The sequence below is a fragment of the Bos taurus genome, chromosome 21, assembly GCF_002263795.3.
Source record: "Bos taurus isolate L1 Dominette 01449 registration number 42190680 breed Hereford chromosome 21, ARS-UCD2.0, whole genome shotgun sequence".
NCBI lineage: Eukaryota > Metazoa > Chordata > Mammalia > Artiodactyla > Bovidae > Bos > Bos taurus.
Window position 1 is genome coordinate 69,759,198 of NC_037348.1, and position 27,090 is coordinate 69,786,287.

Below are 27,090 nucleotides of genomic sequence, written 5' to 3' on the forward strand. Positions count from 1 at the left end.
TGGTTGGATGGCATCACCCCCTCAATGGACATGAGTTTGAGCGAATTCTGGGAGATAGTGAAGGACAGGGAAGCCTGGCATGCTGCAGTCCATGGGGTCGCAAAGAGTTGGATACGACTTAAGCAACTGAACAATAACACATCATATAGTGTTTTGTATCTGCCCTCCTCCATGTCTAGGCGAGTCCTCGTAGATTCCCGGCACTTCTATTGTGGGGTCGTCTGGTAAACTTAAGGCTAGCTCTGAAATTACCCAAACTGCTTTCCAAAGTGGCCGTGCGGATCCCGCTCTTCAGTGGTAGGAAGAAGGCTGAAGGGGCAGGACAGAGGCAGGTAGGGGTGGGGTGGGGACGAGGTAAGGGGTAAAGGGGGCTGGCTAGGCAGAGGCTGGACTGGACAGGAAGGGGCCGGGCGGGGGTCTGCAGGCGTAGGTTTGAAGGGGAGAGTCGCCGGCCGGTCAGGAGGAGCACCCTCCTGCGTGGCGCGGGGCTGATCGGTCGAGGGACGTCCCCCGGTGCCCGGGTGCCGGCCCCCGCGTCTGCGGCCTGGTGCGCGCGGCCGGGCCCGGGAGCCCGCAGCGGCCTGGCCCGAGAGGGCTCGAGGAGGCCGAGGATCGCTCCCGGGGTTGTTCGCGCCCAGCAGCGCTGCCCTCCTAGCCGCCGGCGGTTGCCCTGCCGCCGTTTGGAGCAACCGGAGGTGCGGAGCTGATTGGTGGGATCAGGACAAGACGTGTCGGGGCTGCCGAGATTGAGTCGCCCCGCGGAGCTCCCAACGCCGATTGGTGCTCGACGCACCGGAAGTGCCTCCGCAAGGGGCGGCACAGACAGCACCCAATGCCGGAGGCGCCGCTCATTGGGGGAGCTGGAGGCGTGTCCCAGCTTGCGCGGTGACTGGGCGCAGGCCCAGCGGGGGCGGGACATGCGCAGCGATTGGGCGCAGGGACCCCGCGCTCGCGGGGATTGGACGCGCGGAGGCTGTGGCGCGCAGTCCCGGAGAGGCCAGTGGGAGCTCCATGGGGAGGCGGCGGCTGCGCCGGCCCGACCCGGCGGACGCGGCCCGGGCTCTGCCCGAGGCCATCGCTGCGTTGAGCCGGACGCTGCCCGCCGCGCCCAGCCCCGAGACCTTCCGCCGCGCCAAGTTCGACCATCCGGAGGCGGTGAGGCCAGCAGGGCAGGCAGCCGGGCGCGGTGGGCCCGTGGGTGGACGAAGGGAGGTGGCCAGCTCCACTGGCAGTCGTTCTTTGATCCCCGCAGGCCCCCGCGCTCTGGCGGCTGCTCTTTCGTGTGCTCTCGCCGCTGCCCGCCGACGGCGCCTCGGCTTCGCTCGCCCTGGGTAAGCCTTCCCGCCAGGCCCGCCCTGGCCGGCCCCGGCCCCGCCCACCAACCACTCACGGGACAGCCCTCTGCAGAGTCCCGCCCATCTCCCCGCTTCCCCGCCAGACCGGTCCTGGTGGCCCCGCCCCGCCCCTCCCACCATCCACTCAGGGGACAGCTCTCTGCAGAGCCCCGCTCACCTCCCCGCCTCCTCATCGGACCCTCCGTGGTGGCCCCGCCCCTCCCCGCCTCCTGGCTAGGTCCCCGTGTTCCTACGGGACCCTTCCGAGCGTGCTCTCTGCTCTGGGGTCGCGCGTGGGGCCCTTCCATAGAGTCTGAGGGAGTGTCGCCTCCAGTGGGTGGCCCTCCTGAGCTGGCGTCTCCTATCGCAGAGGCTCAAGCCCGCTGGGTGAAGTCGGCGCTGCGCTCCCAGGGCTACCCTAGGCGGGCGCTGGTGCAGCTCCCGGACGACGGCTCACAGGGTGGCCGCGAGTTGCTGCTGGCCCTGGCCTGGCTCCTGGCCCGCGGGCCCCTGCCCGAGCGGCTGCTGACCCAGAGCCATGTGAGGCTGGGCGACGAGATACCCGTGTGTGAGGTGAGTGCAGGAATCCCAGCCCGGGCCGGAATCTGGGGTGCGGGAGCTGGATCGGCAAGGTCGGCCCTGTGGGGGTCAGCGTTGCCCTCCTGAATGCTCGGGGGAGCACACGGAGGCAGGGCAGGGCCCGGTGTGTCCACAGGGTCTGTCCCCAACTCTTCCTGGCACCCCTCAGACCTGGCGGTGGTCACTCGCCTGGGCCTCCTTTCCCTTTTGGGGTACCCTGTGTGGGGTGCAGGGGCAGCGTGTGACCATTGCCCCCTCCGCAGTGTGAGGCCCTGGCCAGCCCTGGCCTGCCTGCTCCGAGTGTGGAAGCAGAAGGCTGTGTGGACATCCGCCACCTGCAGTGGCTGATGGGGAAGCTGCGGCTCCAGTGGCGAAACCTGATGGCCAGTCAGCAGGAGCAGTGCGCCCTCCTGGGCAAGGTAGTGCCGCTCGCGCAGCGCCTCTCTGCTGCACAGGCCTGTCCAGCTTCCCAGCTCAGGATGGGGCTGGTCTTTGGCTGGATGTGGGTCTTCCCAGGCCTGGCTGGGGACTGACTGGTTGGGGGTGGCCCGACGGTGGGACGCTACGGCTCCGGATTGTCCAGGAGGGGCCTTGAGCAGGTGCTGCTGGGCGTCTGTGGGGCAGGGAATCAGGGAAGCCAGCGGGGGGAAGGTACCTTGTCCTCCCACTATCTCCTGGGTGTAGGCTCACAGGCAGTGGGCAGCTCTATCGGGGATCCTAAAGGCTGGTAGGGCTCAGCTGTGGGGGCACAGGGGTCCCCCTACTGGCCTAGGACCTGTTCTGGGCTGAGAAGTAACTGGGTAGGTGGCCTGGGCTCCCTCTAGCACAGGACTCTGTGGTGCTAGAACCCCTGGCAGAGGGTCTTTTGCTCAGCTCGCGTTTCCTGGGACGCCTTCACCCCTTCTTGTCTGGGCTCCCTCTGCTCCTGCTGTGTGGGACGGGCCCCCCTGCTGACCTCCCTGCTGCCCTCAGGCCTCCCCTCGCTGGTGCACCTCCCTGCCCCCCAGACCCAGGTGGTCTGTGTCCCTGCCATTGGCCTCACTGGGCCACCGAGCCTGTCTGGGGCTGTTTCTGCCACCGCCCAGGCCTGCCACTTGATGGTCTGCGGAGGGCACAGGGGTGCAGGAGCTGGGCGGGGGTGCTCCTCCCTCTGCGGGGCCTCCTGGTGGCCCCGAGCCAGCCTCAGCAGTGCTGACTGCTGTCCCTTGCTGGGCCCTCTCTGAACCCCCTTTCCTGGTCTGTACCTTGCCTAGTGCTGGGGGGCACCCACATGCTCAGCATGGGGTCTGCGCTGCGTTTCAGATCCACTCATACACCCGTGGCTGCCACAGTGACCGCAGCCTTGGCCACCTGTCTGTCACCGAAACGGAGCTGCTCAGAGACCCCGAGGGCGGCCGGCAGGTGAGGCTGGTGGGACCAAGGTGGGTGTGGCCCAAGGTGAGAAGGGGTCTGGGAGGGTGGCACACCCAGGCTGTGGGTGGTCGTCAAGCTCACCGTCTGGCTTGCGTGGGGGATGGGCACAACCTCTGTCCCTCTCCTTGCCCGGGCCTGCCAGTGCCGCCATCAGTGTGTGTGTGGCCGGGTACTGTCTGGGCCGTGGGGACAGCACAGGCATCGGGCGGCTGGCAGCCAGCTGTGGCGGTGGCGGGGGGGATGCTGGAATTAAGGAAGACGCCCAGGGTCTGGGCTGACGGGTGTGGGTGCCTTGAGCCTGTGGAGGTGTCGCCTGGTGATGGGCTGGGAGTGGCCCACTCTCTGCTGACCTTCTTTTCAGGAGCCCCCTCCATTACTGTGTCCTGCCTGGAGGCTCACGTGGCCAGGGGCTCCTGGGACAGACCGGTGGCCACGACTTGAGTACTGGGCTCTGGCCGTCCAGAGTGAGGCTGGCACTGCCTGGCCTGGGGGCACTTGGCCGGGAAGAATGACTGAGGCTCAGGATGGACCCAGCAGGTCTTGGCTGTAGTGCTGCGTGCTCCTGGGGGTCTGCTCCCTGATGTGGGGTCAGGGTGGCCCATGGGGCCCACCTGGCCAGTGTTCCTGGCGGCTGTCTGGCTGGCTCTGTGGGCAGGACTGTGCTTGGCCCTTGAGGTGCTGAGGCCGCATCTGGGTGTACTGAGATGCCCTTGGCCTGGTCCCCATTTGGGGTGACTCAGCGGGGCCCAGGCCTCCTGCCCCTGGTCCCCTGGTCGGGGGAGCATGGGGGCTGTGGCAGCCCCAGCCTGGTGCTGTCTGGGACCCCAGCCTCCGTGGGCGCTGTGGTGGGGGGAGCTCCCCCTCCGCCTGGGGGCTGGTGCGAGTTGGTGCCACAGTACTGAAAGCGTCGTCGTGGCCAGGCGGAGGGTTACGTTGACTTCCTCCCAAGGTTTGCGGATGGTCTGCGGGTGGCAGCTGGGAGCAGCCTACTTGAAGGGCCTGTGCTCTTGGGATGGGTCCCAGAAGCTTCTGGGATGGCCTCTGGTGCCGTCAGCGGCCAGGCGCGCTGTGGGCACTGGGCATTGTCCTTGTCCCCAGTCTGCTTCTGTACGGCCTGCCTGTTGGGGGTGTGGGCACCCCCGGGACTGTTCTTGGGAACCAATGAAGCTGCTTTTCTCACTCGCCACTGGGTGTGTGCGTGTGTGTGGTGTGGGCACGTGGCTCCACCCTGCCTGGTCCACAGGCCTCCCCCAGGTCACAGGGCAGTTCTCACCGCAGGTAAGTCTGCCTCTACCCTGCTCCACTGGCTTTGGGCTGGGCCCTTGGCCTGGTGTTCAAGGCACCCCCTCCGTCTGGCCAGGGGTGTCCAGCCCCCGGTGGCATGACGATGGTCGTGGCCTGGGTCTCCGTGCAGCCTCTGAGAGAGAAGGCCATCAGGGCAGCCTCAGTGCTGGCTCCGGCTGCTTGTTGGGTCCCGGAGCACATTCTGGGCTCTCTTCTAGGAGTGGCCTGGGCCTTCCCAGGGGACCAGAGGCCTGGGAGGCTGTGGAGGCCGATGTGTCTGTCGCTTGCCGTGGGCCCTCTGGGTGGCCCACACCTGGCCTCACCCCCTTCGGCTTCCTGAGGCCGTGGCGGCCCGGGCAGGTGGGCGGGGGCTCAGCACAGGGGCCGCCTGGACCCACGCGCGCCGGTGCGGGGTCTGTGGGTGCGGGTGTAGGGGCAGGGCGGGGCGCAGGGGGCCGTGCAACTGTGTTCTCCACGCTGGGCCCATGGCCTGTCCTCCGTCACCCTGAGCCAGGCACCGCGCAGCCCCTGCCCTGCCTTCAGGTTTAGGGGGTTACAGGGGAGGGGCTTCCCAGAGCCCAGAAGTCTCTGCTGTCCAGGACCCCCAGCTGCCCAAAGCCTCCAGGGTGCAACCCTCCGTCAGTGGGGATGTGGCGTGGAGTCCCGAGTGAGGGGCACCGGCACTCGGCCCCCACCCGCAGGACCCACGGTTGGGGCGGACACGGAGGCTCCCGGGGTGGTCGAAGGCCTGAGGGTGCTGGAGGTGAGGCCGCCCGCTCCTCCCGTCGGCCTGCTGTGAGGCAGGAATGCGGTGAGCATGATGGCGGGGCCCTGCGCTTGGCTCTGACCCGCGGGGCTTGCCTTGCAGCTGTTGCGGCGGCTGGAGATGGAGAATGCGCAGCTGGAGGCGGCCCTGGAGTGGCGGCACCGGGAGCTCATCTTCTGGCAGTGGATGGTCAGGAGGCACCCCCCACCCCCTGCCTGTCCTTCCCCTCCACACCCCTCCCCTCCCGTCCCAACCCTCCCCTCCCCTGCCCTGCCCTGCCCTGGCCACAGCAGCCCTGGGCCTTGGTGGGTCTTCCCATTTTCCAGGCGAGAAGAGAGGTCTCAGGGACGCCCCCTCACCCATCCCTGAAGCTGGTTTTTCACCTGGGCCTTGGGTTTCGAGTGTGGGGCTCTTTCAGACATCCGTCTGTCCCATCTCCACCCTTCCCAGCTCCTGAGGAGACCCAGGAGGTCCTCAGGGGGTCTCAGCCTTCTGGAAGTTTGCCCTCTGTGCGTCCCTGGTGTCCAGGCCCCTGGGGGTGAGGGTCGGTCCAGCCCCCTCTGTGACCTAGGGGTGGGAGCTGAGCCCTGCTCGCTGTCCCCGCTGGCTGGGGAACCTGGCCCATGGTCGAGGCCCAGGCCTGCCACCCTCCTTCTCACTGAGGTCTCTCCCTGCAGGACACAGTCCTGGACGCCTGCTCCCCGGAGGCCTCACCGCTCACGTTTCTGCCCAGGATCCCCGAGCCAGGGCCTGGAGCGGCGCGGCTGCTGGCGCGGGAGCTGCAGACCTTGCAGGAGGAACTGCGGGAGGCGGCAGAGGCCCGGCGGGCCGCCTGGCAGGCTGTGGTGAGCTGGCTGTGGGCCTGGGCCACTTGACCATGGACTTCCATGCTGGGGTTGCTCCCTTCGCTCTGTTTGGAAGACGTGGGCTCACCTGCCAGACTCCCCGGTGCCTCACCCCAGCAACCCTGTTGGATGGCTGGAGTGCCGGGTGGGGCTGATGGTGGGCTCCCCGGGTCTGTGCCCTGGGCCCTGAGCAGGCCCCTGGGACTCGGCCTGCAGGGAGCAGCCAGGCCCAGTTCCCCGCCACGCCTCAGGGAGGAGCTGGGCCTGAGGCAGGGTGGTGGGCCACGTCCCAGGCGCCTAGTGCCCCCGGCTTGGGGCTGAGGTGCTCGATGAGGGTGAGACAGCCTGGAGGGACCAGGCCTCGGAGCAGTGACGTCTAGGCAACGGGAGGGGCTGCTGCGGGGCTGGGGCGGGGGTCAGGCTCAGTGAGAGCCAGGGAGCCCGGGGAGTGTCCTGGTAGACGGCTCGTCCTTGGCTCACTTGCTGCCGTCTCCTGTGCAGGTTGGTGGCCACGGGCCCGAGTGGAGAGCCGCGAGGCGGGCCCTGCAGACGGCTGTGGCGCAGGACCTGGCAGCCCTGCAGCGGGCCTGGGAGCAGGACGAGGGCCGGGCCCGGCCCCACGGGCCCCGCCGGCTGGTGAGGACCGAGGCCAAGGTGCCTGGTGGCCCGGGCCTGTGGGCCGCCGAGGCGACAGAGGCGCTCAGGGCCCGGGAGGCCTGCCTGGAGGCGGTGCTGCGCCAGCTGCAGGGCCAGTGTCGGCAAGAGCTGGCCAGGCTGGCAGGAGCGCGGCCTGGCCTCATCTGGGTCCCGCCGCCCGCACGCTGAGCGCTGCAGGCGCCCCCGCGTCCGCACGGCCTTGGACGGGCAGGGTCCATCCCCCAGCGGTGCAGGCTCTGGGACCCGGGGCCCCACCTTGGGCAGAGCGCGCCTGCGCCCTGCGGGCCTGGAGCAGGCCCCGGCTCTGCCCCCAGGAGGTCGTGGCAGCCCACCGTGGTGCCGTGGGCGTCAGGCCTTGCTGAGCACTCTGAGGAACACTGTGGAGGCCTGCTGGCAGAGCCGAGGCTCCAGCTGGCCTCTCTGGGGAGATGGGCGCCCCTCAGGCCCAGGGAGGGCCCCTGGGCAGGGTGGTGAGGCGGGCCCAGCCCAGGGCTGCCCGGGTGCTGGACAGACGGGCACGGCCTGCAGCACGGGGCGGGTGTTGGGCAGTGTGCCCTGGGTGCCTCTGCACACCCCACTTGGGCCAGCCTGTGCCTGGGACGTGTGTGGTTATGCGTGAGTGTCAGATCAGAATGCCCGACGGGAGCCCTGGGTGGGGGCTCTGCTCTGCCCTTGGGGGCGGTGCCCAGGGGCCCAGGGGGGAGGCCGCTGCAGACAGAGTGGCTTTGTTTCCAAGGCCATGCAGGAGCGGGGCCCGCCTGACAAAGAGCCGTCTGTCCGGGGATGTCCCGCCAGAGCCAGCCTGTCCCCGTCCTGGGAGCTTGGCTTCTCGTGCTCACGCCCCGCCCCCTGTGGGCACAGATGGGGCCTGGCCTCCTGGACCAGGCTGCCCTGTTCCCCAGGTCCCTGGGCCCCCAGGGTACGTTCTCATTGGTACTTTGCCGTCCGCCTGGGGAGCGCTGGCCCATGCCTGGGGGCACCAGCTGGTGCAGGCCTTTGTCCCGGTTGGGGGCATGCCCATGGTGCCTCTGCACTGGCCTCTGGAGCATCGGCCAGAGCCGGCAGCGGTGAGTGGATGCCCCTCTGAGGACTGCCTGTCTGACCCTACCCCGCGGCCGGCCTCTGGGTTCCCTGCACCCGCTCCCTGGCCGGAGCCCTCCTGCCAAGGCTGTGGCTCCCTGCTGCCTGCAGTTGGGGTCCAGGCACCTGACCCAGGCCCTCCACCTCAGGTGTTGAGGCCGCTTCTCATTTCCCTGCCACCACCCTCCTGCCTGCCGGACGGTAACAAGTCCACAGAAGGATGCCCTGACTCCTGTGGATCCTCTGGGGCCGTGATGGCCACGGCCTTCGGGGCCCGAGCTTTAGAAACACAAGTGGGAGCTCAGTGCCTCAGGGCTGTCGCTGCTCCGCTGACCCGCAGGCCCAGGACACTTCAGCCAGAATCCCCGTGTGTCCGTGTGTCTGTGGGACTTGGGGTGCTGAACCTGAAACACGAGGTGGCCCAGCCTGAGAGGCCAGGCTGGTGGGCGGTGGGGGCCCCTGTGGTGACCCTGAGACAGGAGCTTGCCCAGGTTGCGGGGTGCAGGCTGGGCCCCTGGGGTCGGGCTCCTCCTGCTGTCGTAATAAATGAGCCTGGTCACAATCCGGCCACTTCGGGGGGCTGAGGTCCAGTGGGCAGGCCAGAGGCCCCAGAGAATCTGCCCTGGGCCTCAGACCTCACCGGCTCCTTCTCTGACCCTCCGCTGCCTCTCCACCTCTGCACTCCCCCTGGCCTGCTGGCCACCAGAGTCCCCTTCTGCTTGTGATGTGACAGGTTTACAGGCTGGACCCCTGGGCTCAGATCCTGCCCCCAACCCCTGGCCTCGTGTGGGGCAGCCAGACCCACGTGTGTCCTGGAGCCAGCCTGGCCTCCCACCCGCAGACACAGCCCTGCAGGAGGTGGGCACACCGCGCCCCCCTTGGTGGGGACTCGCTGCATTGAGGCGGAGGCCCGGTCACTGAAAGGAGCTGGAGCGGCAGCTCGTTGCGACACCTGCTGTGTGTCAAGGCTGGAGTGCAGCGGATGGAGCTGTCTGTCCAGGGGCCCCAGAGGAGAGAAAATGGGCAATCAGATGAACCTTCGCTGTAACCAGGGGCGACGGGCAGGGCCGCCTGTGGGTGAGGTGTGGGGCGGGGGCGGGGTGCCTGGATTCGAACCGCGCTGCCCCCAAGGAGAGAGGCAAGGAGTGAGGGTCACGGCACGCGGGCCCCCTGCCGAGGCCTCCTGGGGTCCAGGGGCCGAAGCTCCAAGTCTTCTAGAACACAAGCCCGTCGCAGAAGACGTGCAGGAGACCTGCAAGCAGAACAGCCGTGATTCAGGCAGGGAGGGCTCGCCCCCGCCGGGCCTCCCTGGCGGTCCCGCCGTGAGACTCCATGCTTCTGCTGCAGGGTGCGCCGGTTCCACCCCCCGGTCGAGGACCTAAGATCCTCTCGTGATGTGGCCAAAAAAAGGCGCTGATCACGCGCGTGTGACCTTGGGGACATGCGGCTCTAGGGTCCCACTCGCCCCCATGCCCCTGTCCTGGGTCACCTGTGGCCTTAGAAGGCAGGGCGAGGGCCCAGGTGCCCCCCGCAGCCGGGCGGCTCTGCCGCCCACGCCCAGACTCTTATCCCCGCCGCTCCATCTCCATGGTCCTCCGGGCGCTGGACCTCCCTGCCCGCTGGCTGGCCCCCATCTCCCTCGCCTTATCTGCACTGGTCGACCTTGGCCTGGGGGCGTGGCTGACTAGTCAGGACCACAGTCCCCCCAGACGCCCCTCCAGGTGGCCTGAGGGTGTTCCCCGATCCCGCTGAAGTCCAGGTGCGGGTGAGCAGGATCATCTCTGAGTGGCATGTAGGAGACAGTCCCTGTTGGCAGGGCCCAGCTGGCCACCCGTGCCCTCCCTGTGGGTGTGGCTGCTGCCCACGAGGTGCCCGTGAGCTCTGGGGCCTCAGCTGGGTCCTGGCTGCCAAGTGCGGCCAAGCAGCGGGCTCTCTGCTTGGTGGGGTGGGGGCTGATTCTCCACTCGTCCGACAGCCAGGACCACCGCGGTGCCCGTGCCTGCCCTGGGGCTGGGGGCGGGTGGGGGCCACCCCCACCCACCCACCCCCGGTGTCTGGGGGAGAGTGGACACCCAGACGAACCTGCATAAGGGGTAGGGGTGCGCCCTGTGGGGTGGGGAGGCCTGAGGTGACAGCAGTGGTCAGAGCAGCCCTGCCAAGGGTGGGGAATGGGCGGGGAGGACTTAGAGCAGCCCTGCCGGGGGTCAGGTGTGGGGAGTGGGCAGGGAGGACTGGGTGCTGAGTGTCCTGTCCAGGAGCGGGGTCAGGAAAGGGGGTGCTTCTGGGGAGACTGCGTAGGAGTGGCACGGGCTGCAGGCTCTCCTGTCTCTGGTGGGGGAGGTGGTACCCTGTCCAGGGCCAGGTCCCGTCTTGGTTCTGAACGGCCCCTCTGGCCCAGGTGGGGAGCGTCTGGGGCTCAGTGAAGGGTGGGTGAGGGTCGGGCTGGCGCCTGGGGTCTGTCGCTCTCTTGGCTGTCGGGCGTGTCCGCTGGTGGCTTGTCTTTAAAGCTGTTTTTCTTCTTCTAGCCTCTGTCTCTTGTTTTAGCAGCCCTGTGTCTTCACTGTGGCCTGTCCAGCTGGGGCTCCGGGGCTGGGTTGTGGTGTGTGGGACCTGAGATCCCCAGCGAGGGGTTGAATAGGTCCTCCTGCACTGGGAGTGTGGAGTCTCATCCACTGGGCCAACAGGGAATTCCGTCTTCTGGTCTTTATTTACAAGTCCCATCTCCCCTTCCCATTTAAGGACATTATTAAATTGTGGTAAAAAACACAACATTAAATTTGCCATCTTAATCTGCCTGCCAATGTAGCAGACACTGGAGGCACAGGTTCAACCCCTGGGTGGGGAAGATCCCGGGAAGAGGGCATGGCAACCCACTCCAGTGTTCTTGCCTGGAGAATCCCATGGACAGAGGAGCCTGGTGGGCTACAGTCCATGGGGTCACAAAGAGTTGGACACGACTGAACGTGAACACAAAATCATTTTTTAAAAATTGAAATATAGATCTGCAACCCGCATCCAGGAACAGAGCATTTTACTCCTCCCTCAGAATGAATGGAGACCAGAAATTGGATGCTTATGCCCAAGAAAGGCAGGATTTCATCCAGCACTTCTCCCAGACTGTGAAGGTGCTGACTGAGGAGGACATTGGGCACCCAGAGATAGGAGATGCCATTACCCGACTCAAGGAGGTCCTGGAGTACAATGCCATCGGAGGCAAGTACAATCGGGGTTTGACAGTGGTGGTGACGTTCCGAGAGCTTGTGGAGCCCGGGAAAGAAGATCCTGACAGTCTACAGCGGGCCCTGACTGTGGGCTGGTGTGTGGAACTGCTCCAAGCCTTTTTCCTGGTGTCAGATGACATTATGGACTCATCCCTCACCCGATGGGGGCAGACCTGCTGGTATCAGAAGCCAGGCATAGGTTCGGATGCCATCAATGATGCTTTCCTTCTGGAATCATCCATCCACCGCCTGTTGAAGCTGTACTGTCGGGAGCAGCCCTATTACCTGGACCTGATCGAGATCAAACTGAGATCGGACAGACCTTGGACCTCATCACAGCCCCCCAGGGCAACGTGGATCTTGGCAGATTCACAGAAAAGAGGTATAAGTCTATTGTCAAGTACAAGACAGCTTTCTACTCCTTTTACCTTCCTGTAGCTGCTGCCATGTATATGGCGGGCATTGATGGGGAGAAGGAGCATGCCCATGCCAAGAAGATCGTGCTGGAGATGGGAGAGTTCTTTCAGATTCAGGATGATTACCTCGATCTCTTTGGGGACCCCAGTGTGACGGGTAAGATCGGCACAGACATCAGGACAAGTGCAGCTGGCTGGTGGTTCAGTGTCTGCAGCGGGCCTCTCCAGAACAGCGCCAAATCCTGCAGGAGAACTACGGGCAGAAGGAGGCTGAGAAGGTGGCCCGAGTGAAGGCGCTCTACGAGGAGATGAATCTGTCGGCTGTGTACATGCAATACGAGGAAGACAGTTACAACCACATTATGGGTCTCATCGAGCAGTAGGCTGCGCCCCTGCCCCCAGCCATCTTCCTGGGGTTAGCACAAAAGATCTACAAGCGGAAAAAGTGACCTAGAGTCTGTGAAGGTGGGGAAGGGAGGCTTCTCAATAAATTATTGTCTAACCTGTGAAAAAAAAAATTGAAATATAGTAGATTTATAATACTGTGTTAGTTTTGGGTATATAGCAAAATGATTCAATTATATATATATTTCAGATTCTTCTCCATTACAGGCGATGACAAGATATTGAATGTATTTCCCTGTGTTATACCGTAGATCTTGGTTGCCTATCTGTTTCACATTTAGTAGACTGTATCTTTAATACCATGGAAGTCAAAGTGTCCGTCGCTCAGTTGTGTCTGACTCTGTGACCCCAGGCTCCTCTGTCCTTGGACTTCTCCAGGCAAGAACCCTGGAGAGGGTTGCCATTCCCTCCTCCAGGGGATCTCAATCCCGTATTCCTGACTGATTCTTCCCTACCCCTTTTCCCTTCTGTGACCATAAGGTTTTTTTCCTCCTATGCCTGTGAGTCTGTTTCTTCTTTTTTTAAAATTAATTGGTTGATGACTTTTGGCTGCACTGGGCCTTCGCTGCTGTGTTCAGCCGTCCTCTAGCTGTGGCCTGGGCTGGTCTTTTCTGTGGTGCTCCGGCTTCTCACTGCAGCGGCTTTTCTCCTGCAGCACAGGCTCTAGGCTCACGGGCTTCAGGAGTTGTGGCTTACAGGCTTAGCTGCTCGGCACATGTGGAATCCTCGCAGACCAGGGATCGAAGCCCTGTCCCTTGCACTGGCAGTCAGACTCCCAACCACTCGACCACCAGGGAAGTCCTGAGTCTGTTTCGGTTCTGTAAATAAATTCATCTGTATCATTTTTTAGTTCCCACTCGTGAATGATATACAATATTAATATTTCTCTTTGTGACTTACTTCCCCTAGTAGTATGATGTCTGGATCCACCTATGTTGCGAAAAGTGGCATTATTTCATTCTTTTTTATGCCATCCTAACCATTTATTTATTTTTAAATTTTATTTCAAATATTAATCAGATTGAACGCCGCCACCTGAATTAACCGATCCACATGGATTTTTGCCTGATGTTTGCTGACTTTCAAAAATTGCTTTGCAGGAGTTCTTTGAAAATTCAAGATATGAACACATCATTGGTTTCACACATTATAGATATCTTCTCCATTCTGTCCCCCTCGTAGCTCAGTTGATAAAGAATCTGCCTACAATGCAGCAGGTTCCAGTTCGACCCCTGGGTTGGGAAGATCCCCCGGAGAAGGGAAAGGCTACCCACTCCAGTATTCTGGCCTGGAGAATTCCATGGACTGTTTGGACAGGGTCGCAAAGAGTCGGACATGACTGAGTGACTTTCACTTTCACTTTCCATTCTGTCGTTGGCTAAAGATTTGCTCATGGTTTCCCTTTGTTGAATAGAAAATTTAAATTTTGTTTTAATTGAATTATGGTTTTGCCTCTTGCTTTTTACAGTTAGCATTTGAAGATGTGTTTCTGTCTTGTGTCATGTTCTCCGCATTTCCTTCTTCAGTTTTTGCTTCATTCCATCCAGAGTCTGCCTCTGTGTGGAATCAGGCAGGAATCCAGATCTCTTCCATGCAGTGAGCCAGTTTCCAACACTGTCTACACACAAGCATGCCCTGGCCTCCTGGCTCTGTGCTGTCAGCTTCTCCACGCTCAGTCCCCTTCTCTCCCACCGGGCAGTTCACGCACCAGCAGCACCCTGCTCTCAGCCCCTGCATTTCGTCAGGGTTCGCCCTTAGGAGCAGAGCCAGTAGAGGTTCTAAATGAAGAGACGTGCTGTCTGCGGTTGCTGGTGTAGAAAGAGCCTGTGGTGGCGGTAGCTTCGTTTTGGCCGTCTTGCTGACGCTTACCAGTCAGCATGGTGGTGCTGTTCTTAGTCTTCAAGGGCACACGCCTCAGGTTTCCCCGTGAAGTACAGCACCATCTGTGCTCTACGTAACTTTGTACAACTTTTAGAAAGTTTCCTTCCACTCTTATTTTCCTAAGAGCCTTTTTAGAATCATAACTACCAAATAGTTTATCTTCATTAATTAAGACAGTCATATGATTTTCTCCTTTACTTTATCATAATGAATTGCATTAACACATCAGCACCCCTTCCGAAGTCAAGCCACCCTTGCATTCCTGTGAGAAGTCCTGTTTGATCACAATGCTGTAACATTTAAATATTCAGTTGGTTTTGATTAGGTATAATTTTATTTAGAACATTTATATTGATACTCGAGGGGAAATAGGCCTATGACTTTCTTCTCCGTTTTTCTTTGTATTTCCCTTTTTCTGTTATGACTTTCTTTCTTCTCCGTTTTTCTTTGTATTTCCCTTTTTCTGTTATGACTTTCTTTCTTCTCCGTTTTTCTTTGTATTTCCCTTTTTCTGTTATGGAATCAAGGTTACATTGGCCTCATCATAGCCTCTGCCATCTATTTTTTGGAATAACTTATTAAGATAGGAATTAATTAGGCCTTGAAACTTTTTTCTTGGTCACACTGGGTAGTACTCAGGCTGTTTGTTCCTTGGCCAGGGATTGAACCTGTGCCCCTGCACTGGGAGTGTGGAGCCTTGTTTTTTTAAGCTTTATTTATCTGGCTGCACTGGATCTTCATCGCTGTGCGTGAGCGTTCTCTAGCTGTGGCACGCAGGAGTGACTGGCGGTGTGCGGGCGTCTCATCGCGTGCTGGGCTTCTCTGTTGTGGAGCGTGGGCTCTGGGCACATGGGCTTGGTCGTTGTGGCGATCGGGCTGAGTTGCCCTGTGGCATGTGGGACCTTCCCAGACCAGGGATCAAACCCTAACCCCTGCATTGGCGGCTGGATCCTTAACCACTAGGCCACCAGGGAAGGCATGGGAATGTGGAGTGTTAACTCCTGGACCAGGGAAGTCCTGAACTTGACTTTTGCAGAGTAAAGGCTTTTGATTTTGATGAGGTCCCGTTTATCACTTTATCTCTTGTGGGCTGTGCCTTTGGTGTCACGGCTTTTTTTTTTTTTTTGACCAGTCCCAGGTCATGAAGATTTCCTTTTATGTTTCCTTCTGCAAATTTATAGTTTTTACATTTAGACATACTAACCACTTGGTGTTAATTTTTGTGTTAGATATTAGGTTAGCTTAAGGATTTTTTTTTTTTTTTTGGCATATGAATGTCCAGTTAGTGAAAATTCTATCCCTTCTCTGTTGAATCACCTTCACACCTTAGTTAGAGATTATTGGTTGCACTCAACAAAGCAGGAGTGGGAAGCAGCTTCCTCAGGCTGATGGAAGGAACCTGCCGCTTTCAAGAGACTTGTATCCAAAACATAAAAAGAATTCCTTCTTGCAACTCAACAGTAAGAGGACCATAGCACAATGGGAAAATGGGTAGTGGGTTTGAACAGATGTTCTCCACAGAAGATACACACTTGAGCAGTCAGCAGATGAGGGGATGCCCAGCGTCATGAGCCCCAGTGGGAAAGGCAACTCCAGCTGCGAGGAAGTAGATGCCCCTTCACCCCCGGGGGGCTGTGGTCAGAAATACTGACACGTAACAGTCACTGGGGAGAATGTGAAGAAATCGGGGCCCTGATATGCTGCTGGTGAGAACGTACAACAGTCTGAAAACCAGCAGTTCCTCAGATTGTTAAACGTGGAGTTACCTCATGACCCAGCAATTCCACTCCTGGGCATACACTCAAGAGAAATGAAGACACATGTCCACAGAAAGTCTTGTTCAGAAAAAAAATCTTGTACAAAGTGTCCATCGAAGCATTATTTATAGCCAAAAAGTGGGAACAACATAAATGTCCAACTGATAAATAAATCTGGAGTAAATGATGGAAGGTTACTTGGCAATAAAGAAGAATAAAGTAATGACAGATGCATTTGCTTCCTGAAATAAGTCACAGAAGACCGCATTGTATGAAAAAAAAAAGACCGCATTGTTTGATTCTATTAGCAGGAAGTGTCCAGAATAGGCAAAGAACAGATTAGTGGTTGCCTAGAGTTCGGGAAATTGGGGAAGAATTGGGGAGTGATTGCTAATAAGTCTGAGGCTTCTTTTTGGGGGTGATGAAAATGTTCTATGATCGTGACATGTGTCGATATACTAAAAGACTTTGAATTGTAAACTTCAAATGTGTAAATTGCACAGTATGTGAATTATAATAAGTCTGATTAAAAAGTCGATCATACTGGTGTGGGTTTATTTCTGGACTCCAGTTCATATAGATCTACGTGCTTATCCTTTGACAATACCAACTGTTTTGATTACTTCAGATTTACAATGTCTTTTTTTCAAATTATTTATCTGGCTCCCCTAGGTCTTAGGTGCAGCGTGTGCAATTTAGTTCCCTGACCAAGGATTGAACCTGGGCCTCTTGCGTTGGGAGTAGAGTCTTAGCCACTGGGCCACCAGAGAAGTCCCCTACAATAACTCTTAAAATTGGTTAGTGAGAGTCCTCCAACTTCTCCCCTTCTTTCCAGAATTGTCTTGCTTACTCTCATTCCTTTGCATTTCTATATAAATTTTAGAGTGACCTTGTCTATATCTACAAAATTTCCTCCACGGGTTTTGATTGGAGTTGCATTATATCAGTAGGTCATTTTGGAGGAGACTGGCATCTTGACTACATTGCATCTTCTATCTCATGATCACAGTTTTCTATTTATTTAATCCTTGATTTCTTTCATCAGCATTTTGCAAGTTTCATCACACAGATCCTATACATGTTTTGTTAGATTTATATCAAAGTATTTAATTTTGAGGGGAGCTAAAGTGTTATTCCTCTAAAATTTTTGGTTTTCACTTGTCTGCTTCCAGTAGAAGCAGAATTGAAGTTGTTTTGACCTTGTATCCTACACCCTTATTAAGCTCACTTATTTGTACTTAGATATTTTTAAGTAGAATATTTGGGATTTTCTATATAGACTTTATTGTCATCTATGAATAGAGAGGGGGTTTCCCAGGTAGCTCAGTGGTCAAGAACCTGCCTGCCAATGCAGGAGACAAAAAAGATGTGGGTTTGATCCCTGGGTTGGCAAGATCCCATGCAGAAGGTCATGACAGCCCATTCTAGTATTCCTGCCTGAAGAATCCCATGGACAGAGGAGCCTGATGGGCTACAGGCCATGGGGTCACAAGGAATCAGACACAACTGAAGTGACTTAGCACACACTCACACATGCACGCATGAATAGAGAGTCTTCTCACTTTCTATTATGCATGTCATTTATTTTTCTTATTTTATTGCATTGGCCAGGACTGCTAGTCCAATAGTGAATAGTAGTGATTACACCACCTCATGCGAAGAGCTGACTCACTGGAAAAGACTCTGATGCTGGGAGGGATTGGGGGCAGGAGGAAAAGGGGACGACAGAGGATGAGATGGCTGGATGGCATCACCGACTCGACAGATGTGAGTTTGAGTGAACTCTGGGAGTTGGTGATGGACAGGGAGGCCTGGCGTGCTGCGATTCACGGGGTCACAAAGAGTCGGACACGACTGAGCGACTGAACTGAACTGAACTGAACTGAGTGGATACAGAGGACATCTTTGCCTTCTTTCTGATCTTAAAGTAAAACACCCAGTCCTTCAGAATTAACTATCACATTAGCTGTAGATTTGTTTTCTCTCTCTCTCTTTGAGATGTCCTTTATTTAGTAAAGATTTTCCTGTTTCTAGTTTTCTGAGAGTATTTATCATGGGTGGATACTGAATTCTGTCAAATGCTCTCTTTACGTGAATTGATACGCTCATACGGTTTCTTCTTTAGACTGCTAATATAGTGGATCATACTGATTGATTTTCCCATGTGGAACCAGCCTTGTTTTTCTGAGATAATCTTCATGTGGTCGTGGTTTTTATTTTTTATGTTGCTCGATTCTATTTGCTAATATTTTGATGAGGATTTTTATGACATGATGACATTGGATTTTCTTTTCCCTTGTGGGTTGGTTGGATTTTTCCTGGTTCTTCATATGCAGAGTAATGTTGGATTGTATCCTGCACATTTAAACGTTATGTTATAAATATCTGGTTTTGTTTAAATCCCATTGAGAATGGTGACATTTTTCTTTTCGCACACAATCAGCCCAGTTGGGTTCAAGCTGAAAATTCCAAATAGCCTTGTATGGACAGCGGTTTCAGCGTCAGTTCTCCTTTCAAAGCCTTTGCAGTGTCATTTGAATTCTGTCCCATGTGGGCACTGCCAAGTGACCAGTGTGGGACCTGGGCAATGCTGTGTCCTGCGGTTCACTTCTTGGACTTGGTGTGACGCACACAGCTTGGGGTTGAGCCCAGAAGTCATAAACCACCTCATGGTTGCTCTCTGGAGCCCCTTCTCTGGCTTGTCTCTGTCACTTTCTGGCTGCCTGGGGCTCCACTTTCCAGTCCTCTGGCAGAAGTCTGGGGCTTTACTCAGCCCACCCTCCTGTACACTCCCCCGACTGGGCCTGCATCTTGAGACAGAAAAGGCCTGGCTCTCCCCCTCCCCTCAAAGCAGGTGGGTCCCACTCTGGACCATGTCTCTTCTTACTGGAGAGGAGGGTCTTAGCCCTAAAAAGGTGCTTGTGAGCCCCGCTGCCTTGACTGCAACCCGGCTAGAGGTGGGACTGCCCGGGGGCCCCAAACCAGCAAACAGAGCCACCCCTCCCCATCCCTCTTCTTTCCCTCGCTGAGCCAGAACTAGAGGGTTTCTGGAGCTCCCTGTCCTGTCACAGCCCCTGGATGACTGCTGGTGCAGGCAGGTCCAGCCCAGTGACATGGGGGAGACCCTGAAACTCGCCACCAGGTTGGTGCTTCCAGGCGGAGTCCAGCCCAGCGACACAGGGGAGGGCCCTGAAACTGCCACCAGGTTGGCGCTTCCAGTTCTGGCCCCCGCCCCGCCATCTGCCTGCCTCTGCTGTCTTCAGAGGCCTCAGTGCCTCCTGCGCCACCTTCTCTCTGCAGGCGCGCTCACTGGGAGAGACCGGGCCCGTCTCACCCAAAGCGGGAGCCCAGGAGACGGGAAAGAAAAAGACCACAAACAAACGTAACTCCTTCGTCTTGCCTGGGCAGCTCTTCCTGTCTTGCCACCTTTGGCTTTTCTTTACTGAAGTGAGTGTGTGTGTGTGTGTGTGTGTGTGTACACGCACAGCGTATTCTGGACCACTGGAGGGTGAACTGCATGCATCCTGACAGTCCACCTGGACACGTCATCACGCCTCGTCCAGAAATGGTCTCCTGGGGAGCATCCTACCCCGGAGACCCCCGTGGCGATGCCACACGCCACCCTCCTTCAGTGCATATTTGCACGGCCAGTCCTTCCCCATCCACAATCCCATGATTTATATGTGTTTCTTGTAAACAGTATCCATTTTGATTAAAAAAAAAAACAAACAGAACAGACTGCTCATCTTAGTCTTTCCATGGGAATGCTTAGTCCATTTGCATCTAAGGTAATTACTGATAAGTCAGTTTGTGAACCTGCCGTCTTTAGTTTTCCCATTTCTGCAGCTGCTCTGTTTCCCCCGTCTTTTCTTGTTCACGGGGCTCATTATGGAGAAAAGTTCGTGGTTTCTTCCCACATGTGTGAGCGCTACGGTCTGCTCATGTTCCTTCGGCTCTGCAGCAAGAAGCTGCCGAGCGCCGTCTTAACTCACTACAGTCAGCTGGCCCTGTGCCTGTCACCTACTTCATGGGCCATTGTGGTTTGTATTTGTCTTCATGTTTTCTAAAACAGGGTCATTCCTAAGCACCTAAAATTTTTAAATGTGCCTCAGTTCACTTTTTTATTTTAAAGAGCCTTTGTTGAATTTGTTACAATATTGCTTCTGTTTTGAGGTTTTGTTTTTTCGGACACGTGGCTTGTGGGATTTCAGCTCCTTGAGCAGGGATCAAACGTGCACCCCCTGCACTGGAAGGTGAGGCCTCAACCACTGGACTTCCAGGGAAACCCCAGTTTACTTATGTTTTAAAAAACATTTATTTGGCTGCGGCAGGTCTTCGTGGCAGCATGTGGGATCTTCGGTCTTCCCTGCAGCACGCAGAACCCGGGCCCATGCATTGGGAGCACGGAGTCTCAGCCGCTGGACCTCCAGGGAAGCCCTGCTAAGCATTTTCATCACTACCGTGAGAGTCTGCGTTAAGACTGCCCCGTGGGTCTGCTGCGTCTTGCGCTCAGCTTTCCCTCCTGTCTCCCTGATCTCATATCTGGGATTCGTTTCTTTGCCCCGAGTGCCTCCTGTAGCAAGCCTGCAACAGCAAACTCTGTCTGAGTAAAGTCAGATTTTAGCTCGGCAGTTGTATTAGTAACCCACTGCTGCTGCGACAAGTCGCCACAGGCGAGCGCAGCACAGATTTAGTCTTACAGTTCTGCAGTCTCACTGGGCTCAAATCCAGGTGCTCTAGAGGAGAGTGGTTGCCCTGCCTTTCCAGCTTCTAGAGGCGCCTGTATTTCTTGGCTCCTGGCCAATCCCCGCACCTTCCAAGCCGGCTGTAGCCTCTTCAGATCTCTCTGACCCTCGCACTCCACCTCCCTCCCACAAGGAGGCTGGTGATGACAAGGCCTGCCCTGGCAATCTGGGATGATCCCAGATCTCAAGGCCTGTGATTTAATCACATCATCCAGAGGGAGCTGGCCTGCGTCCCAAGTGTTCTGGGCCTGGCTGGGGGCGCAGTGCGGGGGGCGCAGGGGGTGGACACACAGATGGGGGATTGGGAGGCAAGAGCTGGGTGCTGGGGCGGTGAGGGGCGCATGGCGTGCAGAGCACTAACGCAGACATGCGGGACTGGGGTAAAGACTGGACTTTCCCAGCAGCCCCTGGGTGAGTGGGGAGGGCAGAGCAAGACAGGAGGTGGGCAGGGAGGCCTGGCGGGCAGCCCTTCCTCTAGGGCAGATGGTGGCTGGAGGTGTGGGCTCAGGGGACCCTGGGGGTGCCCTGGTCTCCTCTGCCTCCCCGTCCAGCCAGGATGGATCTGCCACAGGGTTGCTGGTGGTGCCTGCTGACCAGTCGGAACCTGCACCTCCATGCTGCAGGAAGTGGTCTTGGTACCTGGGCCCCTGGGCTCTGGAGACCTCCCTGGGGAAGGTAAACCATCCTTGTGGATCTGGGGCCCCTCCCTGGGCACAGAGGCAGCTTTGGAGCCCTGACTGCACTTCCTCCAGTGAGAGCCAGTGTATGAGTGGCTGCGGGTGCTGGTATCCGGCAGTCAACCATCCTGAGAGCTCAGCTCCAGAGCATCTCAACGTCTCCCTCATGCCTCTCAGGAACGGGCCAGGATGGCCTGCTGGCTCCAAGGCACCCCTGGAGGGCCTGATGCCGGGGAAGGGCAGTGGAGCCCATCATCTGCACAGACTCAGCCACCTGTGTGGGACCAGGCACTGCCGGGGCCTGGGTGTGAGCAGACAGGTGCAGTGGGTGCCCAGCGGGTCCCTTCACCTTCTGACCTGCTCTTCTCCGTCAGAGGCAGCAGGTAGGCAGCGGGTGCGCGCCCCTCCTCCGTCCCGGGGTGGACGTGGCTGCGATGTTGGGGGCGGTGCTCAGTGAGGGCAGGGTGGGGACTCCGATGGGTGGAAAGCGGCCTGAGCCTCCAAACCCTAGCATGCTCCCCGGATGGCTGCTCACTGCCCCTATTCTTTGGTCTCAGATGAGGACAGGGGAAGGCGGAGGAACCCAGGACCCAGGGTCTCTGGGAGGCGGCACCGCGTCCCCAAACGAGGTCCCGTGGGGCCACCTGCAGATGGGCGGCAGCCACCCGGGCCCGCCTCGGGGCCAGCTCCGCGGTAAGGCCGCCTGTTGCCGGCGATCAGAGTCGCCCTGGTCGGCGGCCTGGGTGTGGGCTGCCGCGGAATTTCAGGGCGCCCGCAGGCCAGTTTTCCTCGGGTTGCGGAGTGACGCGGGTGGAGAGGTTTCCCGGGCCGCGCATGGAGCCCGGGGGCGTCTGGCTTCCTAGTGCCGAGGCCCCGGGCGCCGCTGCCGTGCAGTGCTGTCGCCCTGGCAACCGGCGCCGCTGAGGGGGTGGGGGCGCGGAGACCCCAGTCCCGGTCCGGCGGGCGCGGGCGGCCGGGAGCGTGGGGCGGGGCCTCGGGCCGGGGGCGGGGCGCGCGCGGGCGGGGGGCCGCCGCGGAGCGGAGGAGAGCGCGGCCTGGGCGGGCGCGCAGACAAGCTCCGTGGGGCCGGGCCCCGCGCGCGCAGAATCTGGCCGGCGGCGGGTAGGTGCGGGCAGGGCACGCGGGCAGGGCGCCCCGGTGAGCCCCGAGTGCCCGGCCGCAGGGGTGGCAGGGTGCAGCGGCGGCGCTGCAGGGGTGAGGCCTGGCGGCTGGACTGCCTGGACCAGGCCCTGTCGGGGGAAGCGGGCGGAGCGGATCGAGGAGCCTAGACGCAGGCTGCTGGGAGCAGCCCAACCCCTTCAACGGCCTCACCTCTGTCCGATCGGGCTGCGGGAGGGCCGCCTTTTCCTCTCGCCCTACCACCCCTTGTGGGCACTGAGGGATGCGTGCGAGGCGCCAGGGAAGGGGCGGGCAGCGAAGTGCCCGGAGGCCCCGGAGTCCGTGAGGTCCGGGCAGCCAAGCAGGAGGCCCCGGGCCGGGCTCAGGACGGCTGGGGCAGCAGGGCCTGGGGCTGGTCCCCAGGGAGAGGCCCGGTGGCTGCGGGGGAAGGGCGGCCAGGCCCTGGCTCCGGCCTTCTGGGGCAGGGGCTGGGGTTCCCTGCGTGAGCGCCGGTCGGGACAGGGTCTGTTTGGCCCCGGCGGCCCTGGCCCAGGTCTGATGAACGCGTCAGGGAGTGGAAACGCCCGTGGAGTGGATGGGAGGCGGGGTGCGCGGTGCAGCGGTTCTTTGGCTCGTTGGCCGGGCCAAGGGCTGGGATGAAGGAGATGCCCAGGCCTCTGCTGCAGCCACAGGAGGGGGGGCTTCGTGGGTCAAGTGTGTCCACACAGTGAGGGTGAAGAAGGGGTGTGTGTGTGATGGGGGGCAGGAGCTCATGGAATTGTGGGCGCAGGGGCTAGGCCGATGACCCTCCCAAGGCATCTTCTACTCCAGGCGTCCACACTCAGCATGCTGGGGTCCTGCATGTGGCGGCAGAGACCCTGGGAGGTGGGTGCCAGGTGGGGCAGCAGCCAGGATGAGACCAGGGCTGGAGGTGCCCACTTGGAAGGGGGCCTTCCTCCCCAGGCAGTGGGGGCTGTGGTGTCACCAGGGGAGGCCGAGCACGGGCTCCACAGTCGCGGGTGACATTAAATTTTATGTCTTTGTCTAGACAGGGCAGTAAACAGAGCCCTGGGGCCAGGGGTGCTGTGGGGGAGAGCGGAGGGGTGGGGAGCCTGGCTAGGAGTGAGCCTCAAGTGACTTTTGGGTGGATGAGGCCGGGGCCCTCTGTCTTTCCCGAGGGTGTCAGCGGGCACAGGGGTGCTGACCCACAGCCTGGTGTCGGGCTGTGACCAGCTCCGCCGTGACAGCCAGTGCCAGGGGTGTGAGAGGGGCGCAGGGGCTTGTGGCCCCGTGAGGAGCAAAGGAGGCTTCCTAAGATTGCCCCCAAGGCTCGGGGGCAGGGAGCGACTGGGGGCCCACCCCTTCATGGTGAGCAGGGCGAGCTGGCGTCAGGGCTGGGGGAGTTCAGAGGGCAGGAGACGCTGCCAGCGCAGTAGGGCAGCAGGGAGCCACGGTGCGCGCAGGGCGGAAGAGAACGGGCCACACGCCCTGTGGACGGTGGACCAGAGGCGAGACCGAGTTTGCAGAAGCAGGGAGGAAAGATGCCGGGGCTGCGAGGCAGGGGCGGGGTGGGGGGGCGCGGAGGGGCTTTGGGGATGGAGCCCCGGGGACCTGGATGACTCTCAGTCCCGGATCGGAGAACCTGCCCAGAGCCCCGGCTCCTCGCGCCTTCGCTTCTCGCCGAGCCGAGGGCGCAGGCCCGCCTCCCTCCCGGTGCGGCGCCGCGAGCAAGGCCGCCCAAGCGGGAACAGCCGCGGGACGGGACTCCGGGCGAGCGGCGCGGGCCGCTGGAGCCGGAGGGACAAACCCTCGGGGCCCCGGGGCCGCGCGCGGCGGGGAGTAGCCGCTTCCGTCCCCGTCCCCCCTCGGCTTCAGCGGGAACGCGGCCCCGGCCTCAGGTGCGCCGGCGGCGCCCCCTGGAGGCCCGGGCTCGGCGCGCGGCCCCTCGTGCGCGCGCGTGCGGCAGAGCCCGGCCTGGGGCCCGGACAGGGTCCCTCGGTGGAAGCGCGCCAGGGGCTGGGGGTCGGCGGGGGGGGCGGGGGAGGAGCGGCCGCGCGCTCTGCGTGCTGACCCCGTCTGCTCTGATCTCCCCAGATTCCGAGCTCGCCGGCCCGGAGCAGCGGCGCCCTCGGGGCGGCTGGACAGGCCCCGCGCCATGCCCGAGGGCTGAGTGCCGCCGCCGCCGCCGCAGGGCCTCGTCCCGCCTCGCGTGGGACCGCGCGCGCCCAGGTCGGGGCCCAGGCGGCCGACCATGGTGCTGCCTCCCCCGGACCGGCGCCACGTGTGCCTGACCACGCTGGTGATCATGGGCAGCATGGCGGTCATGGACGCTTACCTGGTGGAGCAGAACCAGGGCCCGCGGAAGATCGGCGTGTGCATCATCGTGCTGGTGGGCGACGTGTGCTTCCTGCTGGTGCTGCGCTATGTGGCCGTGTGGGTGGGCGCCGAGGTGCGCACGGCCAAGCGCGGCTACGCCATGATCCTCTGGTTCCTCTACATCTTCGTGCTGGAGATCAAGCTCTACTTCATCTTCCAAAACTACAAGGCGGCGCGGCGCGGCGCGGCCGACCCGGTGGCGCGCAAGGCGCTGACGCTGCTGCTGTCGGTGTGCGTGCCGGGCCTCTTCCTGCTGCTGGTGGCGCTCGACCGCATGGAGTACGTGCGCACCTTCCGGAAGCGCGAGGACCTGCGCGGCCGCCTCTTCTGGGTGGCGCTGGACCTGCTGGACCTGCTGGACATGCAGGCCAGCCTGTGGGAGCCGCCGCGCAGCGGGCTGCCCCTGTGGGCCGAGGGCCTCACCTTCTTCTACTGCTACATGCTGCTGCTGGTGCTGCCGTGCGTGGCGCTCAGCGAGGTGAGCATGCAGGGCGAACACATCGCACCGCAGAAGATGATGCTCTACCCGGTGCTCAGCCTCGCCACCGTCAACGTGGTGGCCGTGCTGGCGCGCGCCGCCAACATGGCTCTGTTCCGCGACAGCCGCGTCTCCGCCATCTTCGTCGGCAAGAACGTGGTGGCGCTGGCCACCAAGGCCTGCACCTTCCTGGAGTACCGGCGCCAGGTGCGCGACTTCCCGCCACCCGCGCTGGCGCTGGAGCTGCAGCCGCCCGCCCCGCAGCGCAACTCGGTGCCGCCGCCCCAGCCGCTGCACGGCCCCCCGGGCCGCCCTCGCGGCCCCTCGCCCACGCGCGATGCCCTGGACACGTGACCGGGACCCCCGGATTCTGAGACGCCTGGCGGCAGGCGCGCGCGGTTTGCATGGGATGGGGTGGGGTCGGGTGCGGAGAGCGCCCCTACCCGCGGGGCCCGCGGCCGCGCCTTCATCTCAGGGATCCCTCGGACCACGGACCTCTGCCCCGGCCCGTGAGCCAGTGTGTGCGGCCGGGGCGGAGCGGGGAGGGTCCCGCCTCCACCCGCGGCGTTCTGGGTGGCAAGGGAGCACAGAGTGGGCCGAGGTCTGGTCCCTTGGGGTCCCTCGGTGGGGGCCTCTGGCTCAGCGTTTGGGACCGAGGAGGCCTCTGTCATTTTAAAGACTCGTGTTTACAGTTTTGTATGTAACGTGGCTGTGCTTTGCCTGTTTGATGCGTCCAGTCTCTGACAGCTGGGGAGGGGCGTGGGCGGGTCGGGGTGTGCTCCAGTGATGGCGGGGTGGGGCCTGTGTCCTTCCCAGGCCTCCTCCCAGGGGCCTCTCCCCAGCCCCTGCGCAGGCACAATTGCTCGGGCATTCTGAGACAAACCCTCCAGCCTCCCCGTTCCTGTCGCCACCCCCACCCCTGATCCCCGAGATGCTGGCCCTGTCCCTGCCCCGCCCCCACCCCGTCCCCCCCCCCCCCCCCCGTCCCCCCCCCGCGCCCCCAGCCCAGAAGTGTCCAGCGCCCAGGTTTCCCTGGCACCCTGGGGGCTCTCCCTGGCCAGGACAGCCAGATGCCAGATGGGACCCGGCCCCAGCTTGGCTCCCTGTGGCCCGGGTCAGGGGAGTGGAGCCCAGATGCCTGGGGAGCCGGCGGCACCGGGGGCCCAGGGCTTGGTGCCCAGAGGTGCAGAGCGGCCACCTTGCCAGCTGGTCTGTCTGGAGAGCCCACGGGGCGAAGCCCATCTGCAGGGCTCTCTGTGGCTCTGCCCCGGCCCTTGCACCTGAGACGTGACTCTGGGTACCCAGAAGGCCTGGGAGGGTCTTGTAGCCTCTGGGGAGGGGCCCTCTGCCTTGGGCCTGGTGAGGCTGTGGACCAGGCTGTTTGAGGAGGCCTTGAAGACCTTTCCTGGCTTCCTGAGGTGGCCTCCGGAGGCCAAAAGTGACCCAGCGCCGGCCAGCTGACTGTCCGCCTGTTCTTCCCTCACTCATCAGCTCACAGGTCCTCACTGAGTGTCCACGCCCTGCTGGCCCCGAGCAGGCCCTGATGCTGAGCCAGGCAGACTGTCCCTGTGGACGCGGCCAGGCCACGGGGCCTGTCGGGAGGGGTCTGCGCTGGGAGGCCTTCCTCAGAGCAGGTGTGGAGCCCCCGCCGAGGCCCGGGTGGGACAGGCCTGGGAGGAGCTTGACGGGCTCTGAGGCGGCGGGGCCTGGCGGGGCCTGGCGGGCTCTGGCTCCAGGAGCGGCAGCCCCACCAGACCTGCTCTAAGTTGGGGTGAGGGCTGGGGTCACTGCGTGGGGCCCCTCGGTGGCCCTGGGGGGTTGGGGGCACGGCCAGAAGTGGGGGCACGTACACTAAGGCCGGCGGTGGCAGGTGGGCGGTCACGCAGGAGTTTTGGGGGAAACCAGGAATTTCGTGTGAGGCCCTGTGGAGAGGGTCCTGGGCCTGTCTCAGAAGCAGACGTGGGACTGGACAAGGCCTGGGCCGGGGCCCCCTGGACTCGCAGTGGGGGCGGGACCGCCAGGGTGGAGAGGTGGGCCGAGACACGGCAGGGCAGCTG

The 27,090-nt window shown here is 60.9% G+C and overlaps 2 protein-coding genes and 1 pseudogene across 3 annotated transcripts; all 3 read left to right on the forward strand.

Annotated features, from left to right (window-relative positions):
- The first annotated feature begins 982 nt into the window (after positions 1 to 982).
- On the forward strand, positions 983 to 16,181 carry TEDC1 (tubulin epsilon and delta complex 1). 2 transcript variants are annotated; one of them, XM_024982234.2, is made up of 8 exons: positions 983 to 1,155; positions 1,253 to 1,331; positions 1,705 to 1,907; positions 2,177 to 2,332; positions 3,216 to 3,314; positions 5,479 to 5,565; positions 6,054 to 6,221; positions 6,723 to 16,181. In XM_024982234.2, the coding sequence occupies exons 1-8, from the start codon at positions 1,012 to 1,014 to the stop codon at positions 7,044 to 7,046; spliced, it is 1,260 nt and encodes a 419-aa protein (XP_024838002.1). In that variant the 5' UTR covers positions 983 to 1,011; the 3' UTR covers positions 7,047 to 16,181. The 2 variants fall into 2 exon arrangements, with proteins under 2 accessions (XP_024838002.1, XP_024838003.1); XM_024982235.2 differs by having other exon boundaries at positions 3,216 to 3,334; positions 6,723 to 6,955.
- Positions 10,958 to 16,181, forward strand: LOC104972821 (farnesyl pyrophosphate synthase-like; annotated as a pseudogene).
- Positions 10,958 to 25,737, forward strand: TMEM121 (transmembrane protein 121). Its single transcript, XM_024982236.2, has 2 exons — positions 10,958 to 22,182; positions 24,274 to 25,737. Exon 2 carries the CDS (start codon positions 24,431 to 24,433, stop codon positions 25,385 to 25,387), a length of 957 nt encoding a protein of 318 aa, XP_024838004.1. The 5' UTR covers positions 10,958 to 22,182; positions 24,274 to 24,430; the 3' UTR covers positions 25,388 to 25,737.
- The last annotated feature ends 1,353 nt before the right edge of the window (positions 25,738 to 27,090 follow it).